Source organism: Marmota marmota, unplaced genomic scaffold, assembly GCF_001458135.2.
Source record: "Marmota marmota marmota unplaced genomic scaffold, marMar, whole genome shotgun sequence".
NCBI classification, from domain to species: Eukaryota; Metazoa; Chordata; class Mammalia; order Rodentia; family Sciuridae; genus Marmota; species Marmota marmota.
In genome coordinates this window covers 11,235,422-11,254,247 of record NW_025999913.1, presented here as the reverse complement: position 1 = coordinate 11,254,247, position 18,826 = coordinate 11,235,422, and the positions used below count along the sequence as shown (strand labels likewise).

At 49.5% G+C, this 18,826-nt stretch overlaps 1 protein-coding gene across 1 annotated transcript in view; it reads right to left on the bottom strand.

The window, feature by feature from the left end:
• The window catches only part of Jarid2 (jumonji and AT-rich interaction domain containing 2), a 229,215-nt gene that overhangs the window by 39,493 nt on the left and 170,896 nt on the right, over positions 1 to 18,826 (bottom strand). Inside the window, exon 5 of the mRNA XM_015494046.2 lies at positions 6,828 to 7,004. Coding sequence (XP_015349532.2) covers positions 6,828 to 7,004 — 177 coding nt within the window. The remainder of the gene's footprint in view (positions 1 to 6,827; positions 7,005 to 18,826) is intronic.

Genomic DNA, 18,826 nt, shown 5'->3' with positions numbered 1-18,826 from the left:
CACACGGAGAGGCATTTGGGCCTCACATGCACACCCCTGTGCGATTCCAAAAGCAATTAAATCATTCCATCTGGGAGTCCAGTGATATGGTTGTTTAAGGTCTTCAGAGAAATCTCCTCTCCAGAAAGAGATGTGCACAGCGGGGAGCGTAGGGTAAGAAGCACAATAGAGGCTGTATTCAGCAGTGAACTCCACCAAGTTCTCCTCTGCAAAGGATGACAAAAGGCTCGTCCCAATGCCACGGAGAAAACGCCAAGCCAAATGCATTCCCAACTCTATTAATTCCTCTCATCTGCTGCACTTACCCCACTGGGAAAAACAGCAACTAGAACACATTTTTAAAATTTTGGCATGTCAAACATCAATTTGTATTATAAATACAAACAAAGCAGTGTCTTGGTCGTGTCGTTTTATTTCCAGAGTCACCACCTGAGGGCTCTCCGGTGGGGTCATCTGAGGTGCTATACATGTGAGATTACTTGGAGAACAAGGACGAGCTATCAAAGTGGAAGTCACTGCAGGCACTGTTATTGTAACCCCTGAGTTTCAACCCAAGGTTAAAAGCCCTGGTGGCGCTGTCCAAGTCATTTCAGATTATGTGTTTTAACAGACAAATCCATTTCCATTAGGATGCTCAGTGGCTTGTAAATGACAACAGGAGGGAGTTGTGCAATGTTTGCAAAACTAAGCTCCCAGGGACCGGGCTCTTGCTGGAGACTCCTGGGTCCACGCTCCTGTTCCAGGAAGAGTGCTGCCACACAGGCCCAGCAAGGCAGCAAGGGATGCCATCAGGAGGGCGAGCTCCTGCCACCCTCAAGAGGCCAGCTGACCTGGATCCACACCCAAGCCACCCATCTGCACAGTTTAAACCAAAACAAAATAAAGCAGGACAGCACTGACTGCTGGGGTGCTAAGAGCCACAGCCAAGTAATATGATGCATGGCATTTTTGGTTGAAAGGTGACTCCAGCAAGCCATTGAGATGATATGATTATGTTAAGATCTGCATTCTTATGGATATTGGACTTCTGCTGTCCCCCTTGGCCTGCTACAGGACTCCTGGAGAGTTCTCATTGATTGGGAAATTCCGGAGGAGGGACTTCCTGTTGGAGTCCTGGGAGAACGCCGCGTGTGTGTTGGTTGGCAATCTTACGGGGAGCATATGGACCACTGGCGGCAGTTTCAAAAATAAAGTTTGTTTCTGCTTGAGTGGCTCGTGATTTTGTGCCCAGCCAGACTGCGGCACTGGGGTTCTAGCTTCTCCAAAGTAACACAGCAGAAGTGAAACTGCTTGCCTAGACGTGAGTCTGGTCAGAATAGGCCAAAGCCACCCAGCTGTCAGTAACTCACTGGACCCTCACACTTTGTCCTCCGGGGGTCCCTCAGCCAGGCCCAGACGTCGATGGATTTCCAACATCACACCATAAGAAAAGGAGCCGAGGGCCAATGTGGCCAGAGAAACCACGGAAGGGTCGGCCAGAGCAGCTGACCAACGCCTCCCTCCATCGAGGGCCGAAGGTTCTGAGAAGCTGCCTCAGGCTGTCCTGACAGAAAGCCTGTCTTCTTCACTCAAGAAGCCACAGGGCGGGGGCCGCCCTGCCCCCCCCCACTCTGAAACCGAAGGAACAGCATGGGAGGGGAAGGGAAAGGTGCACCAACCACACCCCTTCTTCTTCCACGTAGCCAGAGCCATTTTAATCGAGAGCATCTCCCCACCGAAGGTTCATCAAGAACATTCGAGGTGTTAAACAGAAGGCTCGGTCGGTCCTGTGGGGTCACTGGACGTGGTAGGACCTTTAAGGAAGGAGTAGGATGACTTAGAAGTTGCCGTAGGGGCACGCCGTGGGTGGGGTACTGAGACCCTGGACTCTCTTTTCTGCTTCCTGACTGCTGTGCGGTGGGCACCTTCCTCTGCCAGGCCTGCGTGCCACAGGCCCTGAAGCAGCAGAGCCAACCAGCCATAGAACCAGACCTACACGACTATGAGCCAGCTGTTCTTAAGTTGACTGTGCAGCGAGGCAAAGCTGAGGAGGAGCACAGCCCTCGGGTGCATCCACCTGGCAGGGGCAGGCCCAAGTCCCAGGGTAAACCCAGGGCCCTGCATTCCTGTCAGGTCATCAAACATCCATCCACCCAGCTGCGCTGACGGGCCAGCCTCACACCAGCAGTCTAGCCATCTTCAGTATTCCTCTGGAAACTATCTCAACTGGACCCTCTCCAGCAGTGTTTCATTTTGTTAACACATTTACATAAACTTCCCCTTTTATACCCGATGGGCACCCGTAAAGAAACCCTACGGCTAGGAATTTCTAGGAATTGTGCTCAGAGCATACAAAGCAGGAGTATACAAAGAAGCTGCCGAGGAACTGCTGCCCACATAGGACCTATGGTTGCCAGGCAGGAGAGCAGAAGTCTGAGCGACCCCAGCTGGCCACTCACAGGATCCCTGAGTGGATGACAAGAGTCAGGCTTTGCAGCTACTACGCAATATCTGATTGGAATGGCAACAGCACACCAATTTTCCTAGGGGTCTACCTAGGAAGACAAAATGCAGATGGGCATGTGGTGAAAACAGGACAGACACACTTCCATCTGAACAGCGTGCCACTGTCTGCAGAGAAGAGTGAATTAAAGGGACAGAACTTTAGTCAAGGACCTTCACCCAGATGAACAGGAGATCTTGGAGAACCAATCCCACACACACGTGGCATGGCCACCATCCAGCTGCCCTCAGTAATTACCTTACACTGGGATATCAAGTAATCAATAGACAGACACTAACCCGCCCCACACTGCTGGACTCACAGGAGGCCTTATCCAGAGATGCAGCTAATTAATAGCTAAAATCAGGGCATCAAACCAAGCCCCTGGCCAATGATAGATGCTCAAGGAACTGCACACACAGAAAAGAGGCATCGGATACACGATTCCATTCTACTAAAATTCTAGTTCTCTAGGAACGGGAAGCAGCGACGCTGGACAGGAATACGTTCTGCAGCTGAATGGGCAACTTTCAAAGACCCCGTCTTCACAAGGCCGGGTGGCGGGCTCTAAAGGCAACACTTCCCTTTGCTACTGAGAGGCCTCTTTGGAATGCATCCTTACACTGGACCAGACCCTCTTGCTGGGGACGTGCTCCCATCCTGACAGGGAAGCGGGTGCAGAATTCACAGGGTGAGGCAGCTCAGCCTAGCAGGGCCCAAGAGCTCGGCGCTCTGCTGCAGTTCCAGAGCCAACCTCCACTCTGCAAGCCACTGCCTCCCTGGCTCACCTGGAGCTGGAGGAGCATGCCACACAGCCTGGGTGTGTCTGAGCTGCCGCCAATCCACCTGCTCCTTCCACTGGCTTCCAAGAAAGGGCCAGCCCATGGCTTGCTACTGTTCAGCTTCCAAGGACATTAAAGCCAGGGGACACAGGGTTAACCAGAGACCTCAGAGCTGTGCATCCTGGTCAGCGACCTGTGGAGCTGGCTTTGGGTCACTGTCTGCCAGATGTGGGAACGGCGACTGCCATCACAGCACAGGGTCCACCTCATCCAAGGACACACTGTCCAAGCATTCGCAGCCCAGAGGGCAGGGGGAGGCATTCCAAAACCCCGACTCTTGACTGCACGCTGCCACCCTGGGTGACGACACAGCCATGAGACAGATGGGCCATTTCATAAAGCAGAGAAATGCTTGCAGCGACCACCAGGCAATGACTGACCTGGGAAGGGGTGTTGCCCTGGGAGCGGGTAGGCCCGCATGGGTGAGGGGCAGGGCTGTGGGAAACAGCACTGGAGCAGCAAGGCCTGGTTTCAGGAAGAAATCCATCAGAGGGCAGAGCACCTGGGCTGGACTTGCACCCCACTCCCCCTTCCTGAAGCTCCCCTTGGGTTCCACGGGGGCGGGGTTCCATGACCAGGCTGGAGGTGAGCCAAAGGCAACTCTCTGAGGCTGCAGCTGAGCACCGGTTAGATAAGGTCAAAACAGAAGAGGCCTGGAGGGTGGCTCACCAAGGACCCCCTCCAACAAACGCTCCAGGCCGGGGTGGCAGCTGCCATGGGCTTCTTATGCTGTGAAACAAAACAGTATTTTTTTTTATTGGTTGTTCAAAACATTACAAAGCTCTTGACATATCATATTTCCTACATTTGATTCAAGTGGGTTATGAACTCCCATTTTTACCCCGTATACAGATTGCAGAATCACATCGGTTACACATCCACGTTTTTACATATTGCCATACTAGTGACTGTTGTAGAGGATAGGAAAGATAGCAGAATACAACAGTATTGTTTTCCATGTAAAAATCTCAAAGCATTTTCAAAAATGAGCTTTGTGTGTGTGCACACAAACACAGACACCCAGAGATGCAGACAGAGGGATACACTTCTGCTCGGCTCCAATGACAAAGGCAGTGGCCAGGACAGGCTGCTGTCCTTGCCCTGCACACGCGCCCTGCACACACACCCTGCAACGTGCCCCTCCACCTGATCACCCTGAAGCTGCTGTTGAAAGAGAACCAAAGACCAGTGCACCTGAAAGACTGTCCGTCGCATCATAGGTTGAACCTATGGGAAAATCGCCAGTGACCCAAGCTCAGATGAGCTGGGAAATTGGAAATGCAGCCCAACTGTCAGACACATGGGACGAACGTCACCATCGGCAGGACGACGAGCACACCTGCCCAACCGCAGAAGGGCGAAAGGCCCAGCGGGTCCAGGAGGCCATCGGATCCTGCACATGGCAAATACATTCCCACCATGTGACGATGAGACCATCCTCTCTCCTATGACAGCCACTTCTCTGGGTCTCTGGGAAGCGCTGTAGTGCTGCATGTTCTCAAGTTCACATTCTCATCTGCTCTCCCTGGATGGATCCCTCCAACTCGGACCATTTTTCCTTTGATTTCAAACTACATTCTGCTGCCAGAAAGTGTCTGAACTTGGCTTAGCTCACCTTATCTCCACATCTGAACTCAGCCACAGTGAATCCTTCCTCCAGCCTGAGGGCGTGTGAACCCCCTTGACCCTGCAGACCCGAGGCCCACCACGGCAGGGGCCACAGCCCCCACTCACAGGGCCTGAACCTCTCATGCTCTGTTCTTTGTTCTCTGGGGTGTGTTGGTTGGGTGGTGGTCGGATTTCTTGGTGTCCTGGGGATCAAGCCCAGGAGCTTCCTGAGGCAGGCCCTCCACCACTGGGCTACACCCCCAGTCCCTTTCAAATTTTACACTGAGACAGGGTCTCACTGAGCTGCTGAGGCTGGCCTCAAACCGTGACCCTCCTGCCTCAGCCTCATGTTGCTCTTCGGAAGTCCCTGGAAAGTTCATCTCCACCCCTGCACCTGTATGTCAGGACTATTCTGTTTTCATTAGCCCCGTCTCCCCAATTAAACTCCAAGTCCTTAACAAGGGCTCTGCTATGTATATATGCCACCTAAATACAGCCCCCCCAAGCAGGAGGGGGGACAGACGAATCTTAGTGAGTGGACAAAGAGCCTGATGATGGGTGCAGGCACAGGGTGGCGCTGGTCTGAGCGACGCCCACCCGGAACACCCGCCCCAGTTCACACAGGCAGGAGGACCTGAGGGTACCCACGCTGAAGGGACAGCGAGATGTTGCTTCACTTGCTAGCAGCAGAGAGCCCCCCGCCCCGTCCATCCTGGACGAGGGGCATCCAGTGCAGCGGAGCAGACCACAGCAAGAAGCAGCCCATCAGCCCCAGCTGCCACCTCCTGGCTTCCCTCTCCTCTGGGCTCTTCTGCACCAGGTCTCTCAGGGCCACCTCTGCAGTCACGCCACACACACCCCTTCCTCTTCAGACAGCTGCATTCCACACAAGAGCATTTCAGACAAGAAGGAACCTCAAGATGACATCACAGCCACTCTGCACGTGACACTATAGCACATGTGGGACATCTGTGGTGATGTTTTTGACCCACCTGATTGATGTGTGGCTCACACAAATGTCAGCACTTACAATTAGAAAGAGCGTGATGTTGGTGGGGTGACTACGGGCTGTGCCATTATTTGCAAACATTGTCCATTTTCAAAATCTTACTGTAAAATAAAGGTGTACGACAGTCCTGCCAGCAGCAGCCTCGCACACCTGGCCTTGACTGCACCTCTGCCAAGGGACAGCTGTGGCAGGCAGGTCTGATTCTCACTAAGCAGTGTCACCTAACATGCATTTCTCAGAATGAATCCCGTCACTAAAGGATGGGACTGTACTTAGCCTCCCAAGCCACCCACATTCAGTTCCTGGTACTGGCCAGGAAACTGCCCGCAATCACGACCTCCATACCCTACCTCCTCAAGTCCTGTCCGGTTAGCAAATCCTCATCCCCAAGACCACCTCAGATTTCCAGAGCAGGAAGGCCACCAGCCCTCCCCCAGCCGGCCTGTGACCTGCAGCTGCCCATCTCTGGCAGCCAGACTCCTACTCCCGCCCTTTGTTTCCCTTTTCCCCAGCCCTCTAACCCTCGAGGGGAGATGGTTCTGTGTCATAAGGTGCGTCTTCTCCATTTCACAGAAGGGATTTCTACACTACAGCCACCTGCTGGAGTCACAGAAGCTCATCACCAAAGCTCTCACACGATCTTGTGACCATCCCCATGGAGACACGCGCCCTCTTGCCTGTGGCTCGGGCCTCCACAGCACAGGAAATCTACCCTCATATCTCCATCCATGCTCTCGCCCACCTGAGACTGCTCTGCTGTGTGAGTGACCTCTTTGCCCGTGAAGAGTTGGGTGCATAGTAAAGCACCCAGAGCTGGCTCTGCTGCCACCCGAGCATGGGCTCGTCCAGCTCTCTCCTTCTCACCCCATCCTTGGGGAGGACCTACCATGCCCGTTGTGAACGTGCTTGTGGGTTTTTCCTTTCCTGGGGGTTGACTGGCATGAAGATGAAGCATTGTTGGTGGCTGTTTTGACGTCTTCTGTCTCGTCATCTTCCTCCTCGACGTCCTCCTCATCCTGAGAGCTTCCAAAATAAACCATACTGTTGGGCAGCGCGGGAGAACCTAGTGGGTAAGGAAAGACGAGATGTGTAAGAGGTTTAAACACCAGCCTTGATGTTCACCCCTTCCAGAAGGAGACCCCAATGGAGGCACTTGCAGAGCTACGAACCCAACTCTTGCCAATGAACCTATTCATACAACTGCCACTTGAAATTTTCAAATATTCTCCAGAAAATTTAACTTTATCTATGACCTTTTAACAATTAAAAAAACACAAAAACTCTGCCAAGAAAGAGACTAATCTGCAATATGCATTTAACTTACTAGACTTTTAAAATGAAAGAAAAGACAATCAGAGAAGGAAGTAATAAAAACAGAATTTAACATTCATTCACTGCAGGGCAGGGGATGGAACCAGGGCCTTGCACATGCTAGGCAAGTGCTCCACCCCTCAGCCACACCACCAGTTCCTGACTTGTTTGCTTCTATAAACATCACTGCCTGGTATTCATGCTGAGGGAAAGAGAGATGCAGATTCTTCAAGACCCTAATGCACTTAGAAGCTACTCTGATATGATTAGGCTAATGGGATGTAAAATTATTAAAATAAATTCCTGCACAGTGCTAGAAAGTGCTGGATTTAAGAAGAAAACAAAACATTCTCCTCAAAGACACTGACACACTCTCCCTCCCTCCCTCGCATCTTAATGGCCCCACCTCCAATGCTATCATTTCTGTACTTCGGGGGCACAGCACCAGAACAAGGTCCTTATCGTACAAGTTCTTCCTCATCAGAAGGACACTTCAGAAGGAGGTCACTTGGGTCACCGGTACACTCTGTAGGCTAGAGGCTGCTAAAATCCAAAGGTCTTCTTCTCTCCTCTGAGTTGTTCCTGGGATAGCTGCCCCCACGGACTGAGGCATGTAGGCTAAATCTCTCCTCTTGCCCAACACTCCTGTGCGTGAGCTAACACTCTGCAACATCAGATAAATACAAGTAGCCAGGTGCCCTCCTTCCCAAACTTCACATCTAATGGTTAAAACCACTCTGTCCACATGGGGACAGCACGCTCTTTAACAAGGAGACAGGATGAATGAGTAGCTCCAGGGACCTAGCATGGCAAACCTAAAACTCATACCCCAAAGATGCAGACTAACACCTGTCCCATCCTCCCTTCTGCTGCAGCTTCCCACCAACCACCAGGACACACATCCCCAGGCCAAGCACAGCCAGAAACATGACGCCTGCACCTGACAGAACTGCAGCCCGTCACCTGGGCTGCTCTGTGCTCGTCTCTCCCCTGTATCATTTCCATTCAGAATCAGATTCTCCAGAGAAGTTCCTAAACCTGACCTAGACTTGAGAGGAAACTTTTAATCAAACAAAAGTAAGACAGTAAATAAAGAGTTAAGAATTTACAGCTGGGCCTGTAAATCACAAGTCTATAATCCCAGCTGAGGGGGCGGAGACAGAAGGATCGCAAGTTTGAGGCCAGCCTAGCAACTCAGCAAGAAACTTACTGAGACCTCGTCTCCAAATACGAAGGGCTGGAGATGTGGTTCGGTGCCTCTGGTTCAATTCCTAGTATCTGCCCCCACCAAAAAAATCTGAAGAGAATACCTAGCTACAGTCTCACCTGTACAAAGTATATATTCTCATCCTGAACACTTTTATAATTAGTGCAAGACTAGCTAGGGAAAAGGAGACCCCACACTTCCTGGCTTCCTCTTGGGGGTTTCCTCTCAGGAATGGCCATTCCCAGGTGGGTACAGGGTCCCTCCACAGCCACATTATTTTGTTATAGATCCACATCATTCCAGCACACCCACAAATACACATGCCAAATAAAATACTGCGTGTTCCGTGGCAACCCTAGACCACACATCCGACGTGGAAGCTCTGGCCACTTGTACACAAATTCCCCTCATCTGCTTCTACATTTCTTTTCAAGAGCAGCCTTCCTACCCAGCATCTGGCACAGTGAGAAGGACGGGGTGTCAGCACAGCAGGGCTGCGTGCTGGCCCTGTAGTAACATTTGCTGAGCCGGGCAGAGCCAGGCGATGTGCCGAGGAGAGCCTCCTCTCCCCCCAGCAGAAAAGGCAACTGAGGCTCTCAGGGAGGGATGTGAAAACAGGACAGCAAGATCTGATTCAAAGAGAATCAGGTAGAAGTCCACATGAAGCATGTAAAAAAACACGCAAGGAATGAACTTCCTAACTCAAACCCTACAAAAGCAGCACACAGCAATTCACATTCCTTATATGCAAGATGCTCAGAGAACGGGGCGAACATCAAGTCTGTATCCCAAAGAACTAACACTGCTGTCCTAAAAGAAGCATGCATTAGTCAGCTTTTGATTACTGTGACAAAATACCTGACAGACTACTTACAAGAGAGGGGGTGTTATTTCCTGCACAGTTTTGGAAGTTCACAGTTCAAACCATATGTGCAGGCACAGGTTTTGGCAAGGAGCACACAGAAAAAAACTCCGCTGGGAAGTCAAGAATCAGAGAGTCCAATGGGACAGGATTGCTCCTTTTATAACAACTCTCTCCAAGAGCTACCAACAGGTCCACAGGGACTACTTAAATCCTTCCAGGGACAGGGTCCCCACCAAGACCTATGTACAGACCACTCACTTGGCCACAGCTGTAAAGTTCACCTCCTAACAATCCACAACCCTGGAGTCAAAGCCTCTCATCACAGGAGTCTTTGGGGGACACTTAACCCATAACCAAACCTTTCCTACACAGAGTAACTTCTTCAAAACCAGAGGAACACAGCCAATCTTATGAATGAATCTGTTTTTACATCTCCTTAGCAGGTAAGAGAATGTAGGACAGGAAGCAGAGGACCTTGGGGAGGAGCGGCACCCCCTCGGAACTTGCTCTCAAACCAAAGGCTTTTGCACAAAGCAATGTGATCATCCAGTCAGAGATGCCAAAGGACAGGATCTCCTCTATGCATGGGCACACCAGGGATAAAAGCGGATCACCTTCAACCTAACAGGTGATTCTGACTACTCAGATGAAAATGTTGGCCTGGACCTAGAGGTGCAAAACCCAGTTGGGCCACACAAAGCCTCCTGAGAGAGGAGGAAGGCGCTCCAGGAACAAACTGCTCACCACACAGGGAGGGCCTCTGCTCGCGGCTGCCTCGCATGCACTCTTGGCTCCGACAAGTACCAAGGCAACACGGCCCCTCTGAGCTGGATAGGACCTGTTCATCAAGTGTCCTTCTCCAAGATGCCACTGCCAATCCACTGCTGCCCATGTAACATAGGGATTCGAGAACATGTCCCAGAAGGCACAGCCGTGCAGAACTAGGCTCGGCCTCCTCTGCACCTCACCAACCTTGTTAATGCCCCACAGGAACAAAAGACCAACTCCAACAGTCGCGCAGTGCTGGCCCCACACTGTGCCACCAGTCTGCGGTTGGAAATCCCTCTAGGAATCCCGCTGGCATGTCCGTCTGCAAAGGGACAGAGGCCAACGAGCACTCCAGGTTATAAGAAGTCACAGCTCCAGCCAAAAGAAGTACAAGCCTCTCGCTTTGTCAGGGCAGAACCAGCAAGATCATCTCTTCTTACATGCCCAGCTTTGGGTCTGGAACACCTGCCGAAATCACGGTCCCAATGCAGCCAGGTTCAGAGGTGGGGCTTGGGGCAGTGACTAAATCCCAGGAGTTCCGACACTGTCTGCAGATTAGCTCATCACATGAACTCATCAGTGATAGCTGAATGGACGACGGGGAGGTGGACCCAGCTGAGGAAGGCATGCCCACTGGGAGGGTTCAGCTCCTGTCTCTGCGTCCTGGCCGTCTCCAGTGAGTGGCCTTCCTCTGCCATGCTCGGCCTTGGAGCTAGCCAAGTACAGACTACATCGAGTCCTCTGAAACAATGGGCCAAAATGAACCTTTCTTCCTCAGCATCTTGGTCTCAGTGGCGAAAAGCTAACTTGCATGTTCCGCACCAAGAAGAAAACGATCAAGGCGAGGGAAGAACAGCGACCACTGCAGCACAATCCCAGTAAACGGCTCAACCACCCCAGAAACACAGAAGGGAAAAGCATCTTCAAACCACTTACTACAGAAAACAGCGACTTCCTCCCCACCTAGGAGCAGGCTTGATTAACTCACAGCTGGGCGCAGAGGGGGACAGGGTACAAACACAACAGGAAGGAAAGGGTATTTCAAACCCTCGGGGCAGAGCCACGGTCTGGCCACTAGGTACTGGGGGAAATCTTCCCACGCTCCGCAGTATGAAGGAGTGAGTGGGAGTCCTCCAGGAGCACAGTGCTGCAGGCTCGATGCAAAACTAAGTAACCTTTAATCTTTCTTTTACCACTTGCAGAGGCTGGCACATGGGCTTGGCTTCATAACTGGCAATTTTATTAAAGAAACTTCAGTCCTCCAACATCACGTGGGACAGTCTTTTGAAAGGCCTGCTGTAGGAAGCACCTGGGGCAGTGAGACTGGACCTGCGGACAACAGCCAACAGCAAGGAGAAGCAGGAGCCAGGGGTTCACAACCAGAAAACACCTTCAGAAAAGGGACCGTCATGGAAGGATCACCAACCCACTGTGGCAAAACACCAGCAAGATTGGTGAAACAAGGGAGTCTCGAGAGGGGCCCAGGCACCCCCACATCCCTCCATTCTCAGGGCAGACTCTCTATGTTAAGACACAACCCCCTCCATGACATCAAGGTCATAAGACAGACTGACTTATCCCATGGAATCACATCATCTCTCTCCTGTACAAGCTCTGCAGTTTTAAGAAGCAATCAATGGAAGGTGAATGTTTTAGCCGGTAAAGGCGGGGGGGGGGGACGACACAGGAGAGCGTATTTTATACTCAGTGATGACAGACACAGTTTCCTATTAAAATTACAAACATATTTTCTCCCCCGATTATTCAAGTGCATTAGCAAATGTGAAAAAAAAAATCTGAACTTGGATCAGATAAGAGAAATCAGGAGTACGGCACGCATCTGCGCTTTGGCAAAGCCGTATTTCATTACTTTTCAGAATTAGCTGGCAATGTCTCCACAATATTTACTGAAATGCAAACCAAATGTTTTCATCTGGACAAAAATCAAACTGTGGCATGTTACAACCACAACAGAAATTGTTTTAATCCAAAAGCTTGCTTTCTCTAATTTGGGCTTTGGTTTCTATAAAGTTGGATTCTTCTCCATGAATTATGTACACAGACAAACCCTCCTTCCCATTATCTTCCATCCCTCGACCAGCTCTTAATCTTAACAAGCCAAATATAGCTCAACTCTGTTTTGGAAAGACCCTAAAGGGATTCCCTTGTATACAGTCATTTAGCTGGAAAGTCAAATTCCAGTATTTGACCCAATTAACATGGGGACAGGCCCAGTGAGCTGCAGTTCCTCAACAGTCAACCTGAGGATCCATAAAGAGAATGAAAAGCAATCAGCCCCTATTTTCAGACTAAATTTAAAATGCAAAACTCAAGACAGAACTGGTAGGGAATGATGTGGGGGGCAAGAGGGAGAGCTACCCTGATTTTCTGAGCAGGAGGGGGGCTCCATCCTATCAGGGTAAGCGATACAAATCAGCGAGTGCAGCTACTTTAGTCCACTGATCCAAAGAGACCACATGTCCATTCACACACATATAGACACCATGGGGCAGCAACAGCATGCTGGATGGCCATCTTGCTGACCCTTCCAAGTCAGCCTCTACAATTTCCAAGGGAAGAATTTACAAAAGGGTTTTCCAAGCATCGCCTGAATACACACATACTATCCTAAAATTATCTGTCTTGCCCAGATCCTCCATGTGCTCTTATTTTCTTAAGTGTTCACATTCAAGTCTTAAAAGATTTAGCTCCATTATATCAACAAAAGTCACAGCTATGACTTCTCCTGAAGATATTAAAAATGTTGTAAAACTAAAGTGTTCATTTCAAGTCACCCCAGACACCAAGAGCCAAATGTGCAGCAGGCTTTGGGGTAATAGTCCTCCACACTGAAGGCCACTCACAAAGGGAGCTCCTACTTCTTACTGAAGGAGGGGCTGCCTGTCAATCATGCTCATCCTGGAACTGGTCTTCCCTTTAATATGCAAATACAAGAAAAAAAAAAGCCAACTATTGAAAAGCACCTTACAGAATCCACAACTCTTAAGATGAAGGCTTCACGCCAACAGTCACTTCCATGCCAGGAATATTCGGTTTTCTGCATGCAAAATGCAGGTGATATATGTCTTCAGACCAATCACGTGTCAGGACCCCAAAGGCTGCAAAGCAGCGGGCATGAAAGCCCCTGAGCAACTCCCACAGGAGTGGTGGCATCAGGCTGATCCTGAGACTCAGGTGTCAAACAGCTTGTGGCTGTGAGGCCTCACACTGAGTGGTGAGGGGAAAGGCAGCGTACCTCGTATCTCCTTTCCCAAATGAAAGTAAGCAGGCTGTGTGGCCAGGAACCAGGACGAGACATGCAAAGCCAATTCACTGGATGTGGAGGACACCCGACAGAAAACACCAGAGCGCGAGGACACTTGACAACAGGTCGGTCACATATAAGTCTTTTCCAAAGAAAAATGAGGGATCAAGTAACAACTTCCTGGTCATGAGGTCACCTTGGGCACTGGCCTAAATCCACAGGCACATGGATATGTCTCTCTGATCCCCAAAATGGGTAATCTCCCCTGTCAGGGCACATGTTCTGTCTGCAAGACCCCAGGAACAAGGGAATCAGCACTGAGATTATGATGGGCACCAGTTACCTCCCACAACAGTCATTAAAACCCGGAACACTCCTTCCCAATATCCACCACACGGTGGCTTAACAGTTTTACAAGCACACAGTCAATCTGATGTCAGGCAGTGTATGGTTCCCTTAATCGAAACACAGGGATCACACCACAGCCCAGCCAGGACAGGACTGCACCCACATCCTTTCTAGCTATTGAGTATCATCTTGAATCGACACAGCGTAGAAAAGAAAATTCACCAACCACCAGTCTCTATAGCCACCCAAGTCTGTGACCTGGTAGGCCAAGGGCAGCTTCCTCAGATCCCCACACACTGAATACTCAGGCCGTGTTTCCTGCAGGAGGAGGACTCCTGGGACATTTATGCCATCCAGGGAATGAACCCCTCATAGCCAGCAAAGGTTTTCCCCATCTACCTTCTCTGGATTTCAAAAGGCTACTAAAGGACACCTCTGTGCACAGGGGGCCAGAGAGGACTTCAAGCAGCAGGACAGGTCTGCACCAACAGCCCCTGATGGGGAAGGGAGCCTGCTCGACCTTCCAGGAGAGCAGGCCTGGGCAGAGGCCAGCTGGCCTGTAACAGGGCCCATCCTCAGAGCCAAACGTCTTGGCGCCTCTGCTGATCAAGGTCACAGAGCAATTAAAAGAGATCCATCCTTCCCCTCCTCACATCAAGAATCCCAAGGTTTCATATTTCTTCATTACTAGCTGATGAACTACCCTGGCGAATCAGTCCCTTGCTCAGCAGAACCGAGACACTGGGGGAAACCAAGCAGAAAAGGTGGCTTGAGGCAGAGAAAGCAAAGGGCACGGTGGCCATGGAAACCCCAGGACAGTGACCACTCCACCTCGTTGTTGCATTTCTCAGAAATTAAGATGCCACACTCTGCAGAGGGGACAATCTGCAGGGGAGAGTTGTGTATCACCCTGACACAGCACCTTCCTCCCTGAAGAGCATGTATAATGTGAAGTATTCCCATTTTGCTCAGGGAAGTTCATTACTAGCGCCATAGTGCTCCTTGCAACTGGGAGATTGCTTAATTGCTTTCTAGCAGGTTAATCCCCTTTATTTCTGTGACCTCAAAATCACCCCAGACTTTTGCATGCGCCCTACTTATAATTCTCCTCCTCGATACCCAAGGCCAGTAATAAATCAAAATATGTGCTCCTTGCCAAAGGCCAACAACCATCTTCAGAGGAAACTCCTCCGTGTGCCTTCTATTACCTGCAGCGTAGTCACAGGGTCTTTTATGTGAGGCTACCCACATCTCAATCTAATCATCTCTGCCCCCACTACCTCTGTGGAAAAAGAAAAAACACTGAGTAACAGCAAATATACTTAGTTGACTGCCTTGGGCACATCAGGGCCGTTTCACACCCCTTCCCCAGCAAGTGTGTACAACAGAAACTGGAATACCCACTTTACAGATGGGGACACTGGGCCAACATGGATTGAAATCTTCTGCCACCTTCTGCCTTGCTTCCACAATCACCTCCCAAAACAGGCTCTGGGGAGCCTCGGTCAATTTCAGGAGAGCACCAGGGTCATCTTCCCAACCTTCTGGGAGGATTCAGACCCCTCTCAGCTGATGAGCCTCCATGATACCCCAACATCTAGCTCAGGGCCCACAGGATCTGACCTGTGTCCCGAGAGCCCTACTATAAGGAACCCAACAGCCACACACGCCTCACAGAGGTTTCTGCGGTATTTCTCCCCAGTCCCTTTCTGCAAAGGCTTCTGATATACCAGAGTCACCACAAATGACCCTTCCTTTCTGCAGCCATCCTAGTCAGTGGGAACAGGATTCCCTTCCTGCCTCCACATTGAACACCCGGCCCTGGCACCTTCGCACACCCGGTACACCTCTTCTATTTCATCTGCCACCTACTTCTGCTTTCCTAACTCTAACCTGTTTTCTAAGTGTCTAGCATATAAAAAGGTTCAATAAAGGTTTGCTGAATTAATGAGTGATTGAATGACAGCTGATCGTGAAAGATTTTGTAAGACAGGGGAAACGAAAGGCAGGCAGCCCCAAAACAAGACAGCACTGCTTCGCAATGGCTGACGGCAAGGGTATGTGCTAGGAATCCCCCCAAAAGGCTCTCCTTGCAAGGCCAAGCTGGGACGCCAAACAGTGTGACAGCCGCGGTCGTCAGAATGAGCGGTGCTTCTGTGCACAAGCGTCAGGAGTCCCCTATGGGAATCCCCCTCATCTGCAGTGCCTCATAAAGAGAAAAATGTAAATAAGAGAATCTTTTAACCTGCCACTGCTCTGCTGCATTAAGCTCTTTTAAATCTCTTAATAATTATAGTCAGAACAAAGAGAGGAAGACAGAACTCATTAACAACAACGAGCCTGGTGACAGGAAAGGCAGCAGTGGCACGCCTTGCATCACGCACAGGGCACACACAAACCCTCTTCACCGGGCACTGTGGAAGATGCTAATTACGTCTCTGGCAAGAGGGGTGTGGCCCCTAGAAATAACCACTGAAGGGAGCCACATGGCAGGCCCCCGCAACACGTTCCTGCCATCCTCTTTCACCTTGGAGATTCCAGGGCATGACATCAACAGGAAAGGAAAAAGCCTCTCCAAACATGACTGGTGGCTTTAAGCCCCATGAGAGAGAATTTAAAAAAAAAAAAAATTTTTTTTTTTTTGGTGCTGGGGATTGAACCCAGAGGCACCTCTGAACATCCCCTGTTCCTTTTTGAGTCAGCTGACGCTGACCTTGAACTTGCAATCAATCCTCCTGCCTGCCTCCTAAGCTGCTGGATCAGAAGTGTATGCCACCACATATGGCTCATCTTTAAAAATTTCACTAAAGGTTTTTTTAAGCCCACATGACTAGCTGGTCTGTTTCCAAATCCATGCTAATCCCACTAGTAATGGTCCAGGGCGCCTACTTGCAAGACACACACTGGGGCCTCTAGGAGACAGGGACTGGGCTCCAGTGATCTCCCATGGACAGCAAACAACAAGGCTTCAAGAATTCCACTTCCTGCCTCCCACAGACCACTTACTCTCCAATACCGCAAACTAGCACAGAGACCAATAAAAACTAATAACCAGGAACTGGAGGAAGAATGATGAGTGATCCACGGCCACAAACATCACTACCAGGTCTTTGACTGGATTCCTTCATTATTTCTGCACCCTGATTTTTTCCCCTATAAATAATAATGAGCTTATTAAAGACTGCCATGTCTACCCTCCCATGCCCACTGTCACCTGAGGGTGATGGACTCCCTGTGCTCGATGTGAGGTCTGAGGCTGACAAGCTCTGTTTGGTTTAGAATGCAGGTCTCGAATGTTCGTCCAATTCCTAACTGTCAAAGTGACCTGAAAGGCTTCAAAGCAGCCAAAGATTCAACTGAGGATATGCGTCATCAGCTGTTGCTATCAAATTAGGAAACATTTACAAATGGAACAAGGTTCAACTACTAAAATATGACAGGCAGGCAGGGATGTGATCCTGCAACAAAAACCACAATCCAGCACCTTTTCAAGAATTTTATGCCTCGAGTATGTTCACAGAGCTGGGCTTGGTAAGATGTGCGCAAAGGAGACAGCGAGTGATGGTCGTCTGTGCCAACCCAAGACAAGCTGTTTTGAGTTTACCCTCTTGCCTACTTTTCTGTTGCTATTCCTAAGAGGAAGTAGAAATACTTTTATAACACAAAAGTTAGATACCATTTAAAATTAAAACTGAAATTATTAATAGTAGTACATTATAGGGATCATCAACATAACCCCTCTAATTCAAAATGAATTTTAATAAGGTCAAGTAATTACATATTAAAATATACCATCTAATTCGCCCGATTTCCAGAGCCATAAAAGTATCACACACCATGTCTATCATTTGTGGTTTGTTCAGCCAGATCTGGTAAACATACCTGATCTTAAAAAAAACAAAAACATTTGTTTTGGTACAGGAGATGAAATGCAGGGGCGCTCAAACACTGAGCCTTTTTGAGACAGGCCTCATAGGGTCTCTTTGAGGCTAGTCTTGAACTTGCAATCCTCCTCCCTCAGCCTCCCAAGTCCCTGGGATAAAAGGTGTGCGCCACCGTGCATGGCTCCAAAACATGTTATTTTGAAACTAGAATGACTCTCATTTTTAATACCTTAGATATAAAGACTATAGGAGAAAAAAGTAAGAGTGCAATGGGTATTTATTTTGGACCAGCTTTAAAAAAAATAAAATCAATTTTGTTGCCTGATTCAAAATGAAGGAATAAATTTCCAAGACTCAGAACATTTTTCCAAAATTGTTTTACATATCTCTTAAGTTTCTTATCTAGACCTTTATTGCACTGGACATCTTAAAGAGGTAAATTGTGTTGATAATTCTTTGAGTACAATCTTGAAACCTCAAAGTGAGTGCTGGGCAAGATTTTCTCCAGGTGCAATTTGTTTACTTTTTTTTTTTTTTGCAATTTGTTTACTTTTTAATCTTTTTTTTATTATTATTTAATAGTACCATTCAGCAATTCCAGATAGCCAAATAAATTTCCCGGGGGGGTGCCCTTTTAAAGCATCTAGCTCCAAATGCATTAAAAAGATGCATGACCCAGGTCACAAAACAGAGTCTCATCACACACACCACCACAGAACTTTAATTACTGCACTGAGCTCCTCGTGCTAATGATACCAGGGACCCTGTGAATATTCCTTTGCTCAAATTCCTTCTCACTGCCCCACTCGCCCGGCATTCCTGATACCTATCGGCCACTCTCCTCTCTTCCCTCCATGGCCACCCCAGCAGCACATGCCAGCCCTTAGAATTAACACTCAGGAGCACAGGAACTCTCCACGGGAGCTCTGGAAAGATTGGCACACATGAACTGGTGGTTAGTCCATCACTGCCCTCCTTTAACGGCCATGTGATCCACAGCTGAGGAGGGTTATGAGAGCATCTCCAGGGACTACCAACATACCTGCACCCAAGGGTGCCAGTAATAAACAGCACTAATATTAGCTTGCAGGACACCTAAGGCCCAGATCCCGACTTCTAAACATCAGTTGTCAATAAAACCAACCAGGGCAGCTTTGAGAAATGGCCAGCTGGGGACCAGGGTAAGAGCCCAAGATGGGCCTGGAACACCTGTACTGCAAGCAGGGCTGGAAGGACG